The 10,710-nt window shown below is 46.2% G+C and overlaps 2 protein-coding genes across 2 annotated transcripts; both read left to right on the top strand.

Annotated features, from left to right (window-relative positions):
* Positions 1-3,858: 3,858 nt before the first annotated feature.
* LOC137824932 (uncharacterized) lies at positions 3,859-7,011 on the top strand. The gene is made up of 3 exons (XM_068630607.1): positions 3,859-4,483; positions 4,694-4,891; positions 6,827-7,011. The coding sequence occupies exons 1-3, from the start codon at positions 3,859-3,861 to the stop codon at positions 7,009-7,011; spliced, it is 1,008 nt and encodes a 335-aa protein (XP_068486708.1).
* A 678-nt stretch (positions 7,012-7,689) lies between these two features.
* LOC137824933 (uncharacterized) lies at positions 7,690-9,203 on the top strand. Its single transcript, XM_068630608.1, has 3 exons — positions 7,690-7,813; positions 8,017-8,133; positions 8,431-9,203. Exons 1-3 carry the CDS (start codon positions 7,690-7,692, stop codon positions 9,201-9,203), a joined length of 1,014 nt encoding a protein of 337 aa, XP_068486709.1.
* The last annotated feature ends 1,507 nt before the right edge of the window (positions 9,204-10,710 follow it).

The following is a 10,710-nucleotide window of genomic DNA, read 5'->3' on the forward strand; positions in this document are numbered from 1 at the left end:
AACTAAAACTAGGGAATTAGCAAATGACAAGTTTTGAGTACATCTAGGATATTTAAATGGCCTGAGATCTAAAGGAAACATATGTGAGCTCTAATTAGGTTCATAAGCTCAATTAAAAAAGTTTAAGTTAATACAAACAAAAGTTAATTCACATGGTTTTCTCTATAAAATTTCAGCAAATCCGCCTTAACTTTAAAAAATCCTATAAAATAGTAGAAAAATTCAAATCTAAAAAATGTAGAATCCAAAGCAACTAGAATCAACCAAAAATGATATCTATTGAAAAATTTATGGCAAAAAACAATGACAAAATGCTAGATGAACTAAAAATACAAAGTTAAAACAAATATGTACAATGTGTGATCTCATGTATATTCTTTTATAAGTGATTGGTGAAATGGAATTTCATAAGTTTTGTTGTTATATATATATATATATATATATATAACCTATATAATTTTACTTATGGAATAAATGTAAATATTTTAATGTTTCAATATGTTCTAAAATACTTTGATATATTGAATGGTTATAGTAGTATTTTTTTTTTACTTACAAAATTTTGTAATATCTTAGAATATATTTTGTCTTTTATTTTTTTCTCAATGTGTAACGAATACTCAACAATGAATAGAGCATACCTTTGTGTGGACCAAAACTGTATAACGTACCTTTGCATTTCCCATAACACAAATGACATAAATTCCACAGTAAATACTTTTATGAAGCCTGTTATTGTCGGTGACTTGGCTGCCGGTTGACTCTGGCAACTGGTTCAAGCTCCGCCTGTCTCCTCTAGAATCTGCACTTCTCTTGGTTGTTGAATGCTTTTACCGGTAGAGACTGAGGGCGCCCTTACGGTCGTTTGCACCTGACCCTCAAGTCAGTAATGACTCACAAAAGCAACAATAATTCTCAGTGTAGTGTGTAAAAACAGCGTCTAAAAACAGCGTACCTTCACCTTGGGTTTCAGCCCCTTTTTATAACTGCACATGCAACAATTGCACTTGAGATAAACAGATATTAAATGAAAATAAGCACATTATCTTATATCTCTAACAGAAAACCACATGCCACGTGCACCAATGACCTTTAGGTGCTAAACTACAAGCCACATTCTGTTATACATACACCTCCCTATCTTTTTAGGGTTAACAACATCTATCAACAGGTATTTTACGTGCAACAGATAAAATATCTCTTTATATTTATCTTATATCTCTATAAAATATCTCTTTATATTTTATCTTATATCTTTGTAAAATATCTCTTTATATTTTATCTTTAAGCACATGTAACTTGAATTTAAATCATAGCACATCATTAGAAAATCAGACCCATTAACCAAACAGGTCCAACACCGCTACCTTGACTCTAGGTCCATGGCCGAGCTGACCTCTACCCTACCCGAGAACCGAGTAGTAGCTGGTTCAAGACCGAGGACCGAACTCCTGCCCAGTCTCTCTCCTTTCCCAAAACACAAATGACATAAATTCCACAACAAATACTTTTATGAAACCTATACATGATCGAAAAACTTTAAACAACAAAAATATAAAAAAAATAAAAATTCGAAACAATAGAGAAATTACAAGCAAGGCATTAAGTAACTCTGAAATATACATTTGGCAACATAGTTTATATGTTTTTGAGAAATACTTTGTACTTTTGGTTTTGGTTTTAAGTGTTGTAGTTTATTAAATCTGTGTATTCATTCTTATAAACATTTATTAAGTTATGAGTAACTTAACAAATAATACTTATATATTATACATATTCATCTAAAGTTTTTAGTGTACTTAAGATGATGTAACATAGAGAATACTTATAACTTCATTTTCTAGTTGACTTATACTTATTTTTGTTTGTCATCTTCATTATTTAAAATACCATTTTTTCATCAAAATCTTTATTCTTAATTACACAATTTTTCTACAATTAAATAATATTTTCTAAATACACTATCAATCCCTTTTATAGTATATTCCTTTATATTTCAATACAGTAACAAAATTTCCAGAAATTCAAAACAACAATTGTAAACCTTATGCAAACTTATTCATAACACTATGCAAATATATCATTACACTCACTACAAGAAAAAAAGGTTTTAATGGAGGTTATTTAGCGGAGGTTAATATAAGGAATTGATTTAACTAATGGAGGTTTTTTTCTAAAACCTCAACAAAATAATGGAGGTTTTTTAACTGTACCGACCAGGTCATCGGGTGTGATGACGTGTCTTGCACGTGCTCGGGTGGGGCGTGCTCAGTGGAACACGTAGGCTAGAAAAGATGAATGGTTTAGAAGTAGGCATAGTCGCCGATCGCTGAATTGGCGTTCTCCGATCTCTAGTGTGCGTAACCGGCGGTCACCAGAGTTATGTCACAGTCGCCGTATGAGAGTGCTAGGAGATCAGATGATCAGAGATTGCCGGGGAATGCTAGGAGATCGGGTGGTTCACACGCCGCCACAAGGAGCACATTGCCGGATCTCCCAATAAACTTAGTTAAAGCTGTTGAAGGCTCAGAAGGGTAATTTCAAGCGTGTAAGTTCAATAAGACGATTGTTGCACCAGCATGGGGCATGAAGGTCGAGTGGGTTGGGGGGAACACCTTGCTCATCAGCGACAGGATTCCCAGAGTAGACATTCGTTGGTGGCAAGGTTTCCCCAGCTAGAACATGCACGGCGCAGCAATAAGAAAGGTGCCGCTTGCGACGAGCGGTATCACAGAGGTGATGCACTTTGTTGCATCCGATACTCGCCTTGTCACGTGGTGTTCCACAGCGCATTGTGCGCTAGCTTGCTCCTTGAGTAGAAGACTTAGCTGTGCGGCTGGTAACTACACAGAAATAACGTTCAAGTTGTCCTAATCGAGATGACGACACGTGTAGGGTTGGATGTCACCAGTTACTCCAACCTAGATGACGACACGTGTAGGGTTGGGTGCAATAGAGAAATGACGCTCAAGTTGTCCTAGCTCAGATGACGACACGTGTAGGGCTGGGCGCTACCTGCTATCCCAGCCCAGATGGCGACACGTGCAGGGCTGGATGCGAGCCACGCGTCCAAAAGCATAACGGCCTGGAGAGAGAAGAAACCTAGCTATAAAGGTAACCTTAACAGAATTTGCAGAGGTACGTTTTTCATACGGCTCATTCTGCTAGGGTTGTGTGCCTTTAGTACGGTCCTACAGAGCATATTTTCTCTTAGTTTTTTGGGTGTTCTTGTCACTGACTTGAGCGTTGGAGCGCCACCGGCCGTAGAGGCGCCACTGTGTGTTTTTCAGGTTCTCAGAGAGGCTATCTGCTGTGTGGACTTGGAGGGTATGTGGTGACAAGCTGGTGAGGAAGACTGTGACGAGGCAACGCTCTTGCACTAAGTCAACCGGCAGGATCATCTGGCGCCCACCGTGGGGCCGTGTAAAAGGTGATTCCTAACCATAGTTCGTGTTTGTGGTGTTTTTGGTGTTTTCTGTTCGACTGCTCGCTATTGCAGTCGATTCCTGGAGTTGTCACCGTTTGTCTGGAGTTCTTTGAGTTGCTGAGTTTACTAAGGAAGGATGAGGACAACACGCTCCAGTTCAGTTGCGCCATCAACAGACGAAGATGCTGTGTCTATGACACAAGTGATGGACATGATGAGGACGCTGCAGGAGAACGTGGCTGCATCGCGTTCTGAACAGGAAAGGATGCACGAGGCGCTGGTGGCCTCGCAAGCAAGGAACGAAGAGCTCAACAGGATCAACGAAGAGCTGCGCAAAGCCCTTCAGGAGCGGGAGGAGCGTGCGTGCTGGGGACAGATCTGCACCCCCATCCCCACCGCGCAGCTTTCCTATGCCATTTTCCCAAGAGATCATGGACTCGGTGGTCCCGGCTAACACTGTGGTAGTGAAAGTGTCTTTCACTGGGGTGGAGGACCCTGAAGCCCATCTCACGGTGTTTCATACTCAGATGATGCTCTCAGGGGCTTCAGACGCGGTGTACTGTAAGGTGTTCATGAGCACTTTGAGCGGAACGGCGTTGGACTGGTTCGTCAGTATACCTACTGGTCACATCACCACTTTTCAACAGTTTTCCAAGATGTTTGTTGAGCAGTATATAGTGAACAAGGCGCCACCTTTGGTGTCTTACGACCTGTTTGATATAAGGCAATACCAAGGGGAGTCCCTGAACAGATTCGGAGCTCAGATAGTCCGTTTTCCAGAAAAGGACGAAGAGATGTTCGTGCACGCCTTCAAAAAGGGCGTGTTACCTGGGCTTTTTAGTGAGTCGCTCATCAGGAGCCACCCTGCCACGTTTGCTGAAATTCGGCGACGTGCTGTGGCTCACATTGCCGCCGAGAGCGAGGTCACCGAGAAGAGGGGAAACGTGGCCCCAACTAAACCGCGCGCCCAAGCAAGGGTACAACCGCAAAGGGTAATGGAGGCGACGGCGGGAAAGAGGGATCAAAGGACGCGCCATCCTTACGACCCTAAGAAAAGTAAGAGCAAGGGACCAGGGCGCCCCAGGGAGAGTAATCGCCCCCCGAGGTATGAGTTTGTGATGGGTTTGGCTGATTTAATCGCCATCCCAAACATTGCTGCCAGGCTCAAAGTGCTTGAGAAAACGACGGAGAAGGTTTTGGGGCCAAAGCCAGACGCATGGTGCGAGTTCCATAAGAGTTTTGGCCATTTTATCAACTCGTGTTTAGCTCTGGGATACCAGCTCGCCGAGCTGGTCAAATGTGGTTTCCTGAAGGATTACTTGCTAGAGAAGCAAGCGGAACAAGCGTCAGGGTCTCAACCGGCGAGCAGCGGAGGGCAACAGCACGAGGTGCCCGTTCACGGCGAGATCCACACCATAGCCGGCGGATTCTCCGGCGGGGGTGCACTGCGTCGCAACGTAAGAGGTATGCGAGGTCGGTAATGTCAGTGGAAATCTTTGAGGATCACTCGCCCGACGTGGACATCACGTTCACCAAGGGGGACCTTAGGGACGTGGTGCATCACGACAACGACCCTATTGTGATCTCGCTTTTCACGGCGGGAAGGACTGTCCACCGTGTGCTGGTCGACCAAGGAAGTTCAGCAGATGTGATGTTTTGGCCAACTTTTGAGAAGTTACAACTGTCCCCCGATCAACTGAGACCATATGGGGGCTGCTTGTACGGTTTTGTCGGTGACCAAGTGGAGGTGAGGGGGTATATCGAGCTGAGGAAGACCTTCACTGATGGCTTGGCCTCACGAACGGAGAAGATCAGGTATCTTGTTGGAAACGCCCCGTCAGCATACAACATACTGTTGGGAAGGCCAACACTCCACAGAACAGGAGCTGTGCCTTCGACAAGGCACATGAAGGTCAAGCTGCCGTCTATGGAAGGCATGATCATCACCATTTGCTCCGACCAGAAGGAGGCGAAGAAGTGTTACGAAAACAGCCTTAAGAACAAGAGGTCTGTGTGCCACGTAACCACAACGCCTCCCCCTGGCGTGGAGCCGGAGCGCGAATCCCGGCGAGTTTCGGATACGGCGTTGGAGGTGGTCGCCGAGGGCAATGTGCCGATGGGGAATGTAGAGGCGAGGTCAGAGAGCTAGGAGGGAGAAAGAAACTGCTCGGAGATCGCCAGAGAAACTGGTATCGCGAGGGCGCTGATCTCCAGCGAGAGGAAACCTCAGCCAGTAGAGGAATGGCTCGAGAAGGAGATCAGCGGCAAGGTGTTTAAGTTGGGAAGAACCCTGGATAGCAAGACGCAAGACCAAATCGCCAAGGTGATAAGTAGACACTTGGATGCGTTTGCGTGGGCTGCTTCAGATATGCCGGGAATCGATCCCGATTTCTTGTGCCATCGTTTAGCAATGGACCCCCAGATCAGGCCCATCCGCCAAAGAAGAAGAAAGTTCAACGAGGAGAAGAGACAGGCGATCAAGGAAGAGACACAAAAACTCTTTGCAGCGGGCCACATCAGGGAGATCCAATATCCAGAATGGCTCGCTAATGTTGTTCTGGTCAAGAAGAGCAGCGGAAAATGGCGGATGTGTGTTGACTTTACAGACCTGAACAAGGCCTGCCCAAAGGATTCTTATCCTTTGCCAAGCATAGACGCCCTGGTAGACAGTGCATCGGGGTGCAAGCTGCTCAGTTTTCTAGATGCCTTCTCGGGGTACAACCAAATCAAAATGCACCCCATGGACGAAGAGAAGACCGCCTTCATGACGGAAAGGTCATGTTATTGCTACAAGGTGCCCTTCGGGTTGAAGATGACCTGGTCGGTACACAAGCCCCCGAGTCTCGAGCTGCGACTTGTTCAGCGAGGAGACTAAAGAGGTTTAAATCCGGCAGCTTATGTGGCTTTGCGCGTTGGCGCTAAAATTGTTCACTGACTTGACATTTCACCAACTCCTTCGATCGTTCGACACGTGGACCCATCAACGGCCATTGTTCACTGTCGTTTACGCTTCCTACAACGTTCGAAACCCTTAAACCCTTCGCGATATTCACTGTTTCATTATCTTTTTTCATCTTCAAGCATTCTGAACGCTCTCTCTGCGAACTGCGAAACCTACGTCTCCCTCAATCTTCAACTTCTTTCAACACTCATCTGATCATCAAAAGGTAACTCTTTTACTCCTTCTACTGATATTTGTTGCATTTTAGTCGGTTTGAATCATCCATTAACTGTCTGGAGCATACATTGTGGGTTGTTTCTCTTTTTTCTCGTAACTTAGAGCTTCGTTCTGGATAGCGTCTTCCCCAACGTACTCTCACTCGTTCGTTCTGTCTTCTTCGTCTTCGATCGAGTCATTCTTTTGCTATCCTCATTTCCTCCCTTTTCTTTCCTTTGCAGTTCCTGCGATGGCTCAGACAAAGTCCACCGTTAACCCTCCTTCCTCATCGCAAAACCCTCCTCCCAATACTCGTAGGGTTACCACTGGGACAAACCCTCCACCAACACGCAACCCCCCACGAGCCTCTGGTGCTCCTTCCTCACAGGCTGAGAGGCCTGCCTCATCCCATGCCAATCTTACCTAAGCAACTCCACCACAGGCCGGGGGAGTCTCCCTTCCTTCACAAGACTACAAAGAGCTCTACCCTTGGGCCTCCCCGATTCTACTGAAGGAAACTTCATCGATAAATACTGAGGTGGGGGTACATTGACTGAGGAAAGGGGATCAATCTGACCTTTCATTTCACAAGGAGCACGATAGCAAAGTGACAGTGTTGCCTTGCCTCCCTGGAAAACCAATCTGTGTGGACGATAAGAGGAGCAACGACGAGTTGTTCTGCTTCATCTACGCCACACTATTCAAGAAAGTGAAACTTAGGTTTCCTTTCACTCGCTTCTAGAGGGAGCTGTTGACCGAGCTCAACATCGCCCCTGCCCAGCTCCATCCCAACAGCTGGGCATTCGTGAGGGCGTTCCAAATCCTTTGCGGGCACTTGGGGCTACCGGCTTCGGTGTATGTCTTCCTATTTTTGTTCGAGGCAAAGAATCCTGGAGATCGCCCCTGGGTCAGCCTGAACGGGATTACTGGGAGGTCAATCCTCTCCATCTTCCAGCAATCCTACACAGACTGGAAGGGGAAGTTCGTCAAGGTGTGCCAGAACGATCAAGACCCTTCATTGCTTGATGGCTTCCCCTTGTATTGGGTAAAGAAGGGGCACAAGGACTCCAAAGACAACTTCAAGAGACCAAGAAGTCCTGACAACATGGGGGAGCTGGACAAAGACCTTTGTCTCTTCTGGAAGAGTGTGGCTTCTGCCAACATCACCTTCCCCACTGCTCAGATAATCTCCTTTGAATTCCTTGAGGACCAACTCGAAATGTACATAGGTTAGCCCCTTTCCCAACACCAAAACTCTCACTTCGCGTTAAAACTGACTTAGCATTCTTACCATTCTATCTTGGGCACTCCATTATTCTGTATTGGCCTTGACCATTCATCCATGTGCTATTTAGTTATGTTATCTCTGTATGTATATACTTGCATGTTCTGCTTCTGCTTCGGTTACTCATCTATTTTTTACATTGTGCAGATGCAATGTTGGGAAAAGGAAAGCTGGAGGAATTGAAGGCAATCGCCCGATCCCACAAACTCGCGGTGGGCTCCCAAACTGTGCCCAACTCAGTTGTGGAGATCGCCGCTGCTCAAGGCAAGACTCCTCCCTGAGGTCCAACTTCTTCCGGGGTACTACCCGCCCCGGAAAGGAAAAAACTGGGGCTGAGAAGGCCAAAGAGGAAGACTCCTCAGGTGGTGTCAGAGGAAGAAGATGATGACGAAGCCACCGAGGATGGTCTTGTTACCAAGAGGAAAAGGGTAGCTACCTCCACACCACCTACACTTCCAACACCAACACCGCCATCGCCTCCAACCCCGTTAGAACCAGTCTAAACGGCACCACCGGCCGCCGCGCCCATAGTGATTGAGAGTGGCAGCCCTAATTACGCAGAGGACCCTCCGAGCGCCTCTACACCGTTTGTATCTGTTGGAGAGGGTCCTCCTTCCACCACATCCATCGCTGGGGCTGCATTAGGAGTAGATGAGGGTGCTCAAATTTCCCCAACGCCCATAGCGGAAGTTCCAGCCTCACCACCACACCTGGAAGCCCCCCTCGCTGTTCAAGCTCAAGAGGGTGGTGGTGAAAACGAACATCAAACTCCACCAGTGCCTCCAGCACCAGCCTCAAACCTCCCAGATCCCTTTGAAGAGACCTTGGGACCCTTCACATCTCAACTAAAGACCATGGCGGAAGATCTCCCTTCGATTGTATCAAGAGCTGTGAAGGATTCACTCAAGAAGCTTCAAGAGGAAAACTCCGAGCTCAAGGAGTCAAATCTCATGATAAGGGCTGAGGTGGAGAAGCTCACTTGCAACCTGCTGATGACTGAAATGGAACACTCAAGGCTGGAGGATGCACTGGACGCCGAGCTAAGGAACACGCGCAAGGAAGCCTCCGATCTGCGCCAAAAACTGCACCTCCAACTCCAAGAGAAAATTCACTTGGAGAGCAAGCTAGTCCCACTCAGGGTCAAGGTGGCAGATTTGGAGGCTGCACGAAAAGCTGAGGCTTCCAAGGTGGAAAGAATTGAGAAGAGATCAGCAGATAGGGAGATCCTCTTAGGGAAGGTCGAGGCAGACAGAGATAAGGCTCTCGCTGAGCTCTCCCAAGCTCGTGAGGAAGCTAAAAAGATTGCTGCAGAGCTGGCCCAAACTCGGGACTAGAGCAAAAGAGCTACTGAAGAACTCGCTCAAACTCATGAGGGAAAGGAAGAGCTGAAGAAGCAAATACATGAGCTTGAGCAGAGTGCTGCTCAAGTCCTCACCTCTGGGTTCGAAGCTGCTCTGGAGCAAATGGCATGCCAATACCCTGAGCTCGACCTTTCTATGTTGTCGATCTGCAATGAAGTAGTGGATGGGAAGATTATACCTTCTGAAGACTAACTGCCTTTCCCCGTCACCTCTTCTTCGAAAACTTGTTATTCATCTTTGTTTGTAATAACTATCTGTGTATAGACTTGAATTGACAATGCTTATATAATTCTCGTTGCCTGAATATCGTCTTTCTATTCACCTTGTATGCTTTTGCCTCTATTTGCTGTGGGGTTAACTAACATAACCGGTGAAACTTACTCAACTGCATTAACTTAGCAATACTTGAACTTAACCTTTCACATGCTGCTTTTAACTCGAGCAAATTGTTAACCTTATAACAAACTTAGCAAACTGTTAACTCAAAGTAAATTTGAGCAACTATCAACTCTTCGGCGATGGCATTCAATAAAACTTGTGAACTTAAGGCAACAAACCTTAACATAAAATTACTTACTAGGCAGCAGGTTTTGACTCAAACTAGTATTAACATACAGTTTACCTGATCTGCCAAGTGAAGTGCCCCCAACTTCTGTCATCGCCTGGAACTCTTCTGATCTGGCACTCGCCGTACAACCCCTTCACCGTCTCAACCTTCACGCCATAAGGTTCTGGCGACGTTACCTTTCTTCTTTGCGTAACTTGATCATTGTTCCCTCATCTGGGGGTAAAGGCGCCTTTCGGACCCTTCTCTACCTCCCTGAGTTTTAGAACAATGATCTGGACAGTGAGGTGTTCTCTTCGAACCTACCTCAGTTATCCTTTATCTTCTTCCACCCTTCACGTCGTACCTGAACTCGTTCAAGACGAGAAGGATTTTATCTATCTTCACACTGCCCGCAAGCGTGGAAGCTTTATCTGGTCTTACTGGGTCAACATTGATGTTTCACTTAAAGGGGAAAAGGCGTTTTCCATCGACCTTCCCTTCCCGCCCTTTAAGGTCACGAACACCCCTGACTTTTCAGTTTCATCTTGCCTGAACTCACTCTGAGGTGAGAAGGACTTCCTCTGGTGCCTCAACTTGCCCAGGGTGTACATCTCCTCCCCCCTGGATGCACTGAGGACTTTTAATCTTGCCTCAATCTGCTTATGCAAAGAGGTCTTTCAATCTGTTTTTGCCTTCACTCGCTCAAAGGCGAGGAAGACTTCTTCTCTTTCTCGCCTGCACTCGCTCAAGGGCGAGGAGGACTTCTTCTTTTTCTCACCTGCACTTGCTCAAGGGCGAGGAGGACTTCTTCTTTTGCCTCAAAATGCACGAGAGCGCTGAGGGCTTTTTGCACTACTGGTACCTCCGATCGCCGAAAGACGATGAGGTCTCTAAAACTTTTAACTACTGCCACCGATCGCCGAAAAACGACGG

The sequence above is a fragment of the Phaseolus vulgaris genome, chromosome 8, assembly GCF_000499845.2.
Source record: "Phaseolus vulgaris cultivar G19833 chromosome 8, P. vulgaris v2.0, whole genome shotgun sequence".
NCBI lineage: Eukaryota > Viridiplantae > Streptophyta > Magnoliopsida > Fabales > Fabaceae > Phaseolus > Phaseolus vulgaris.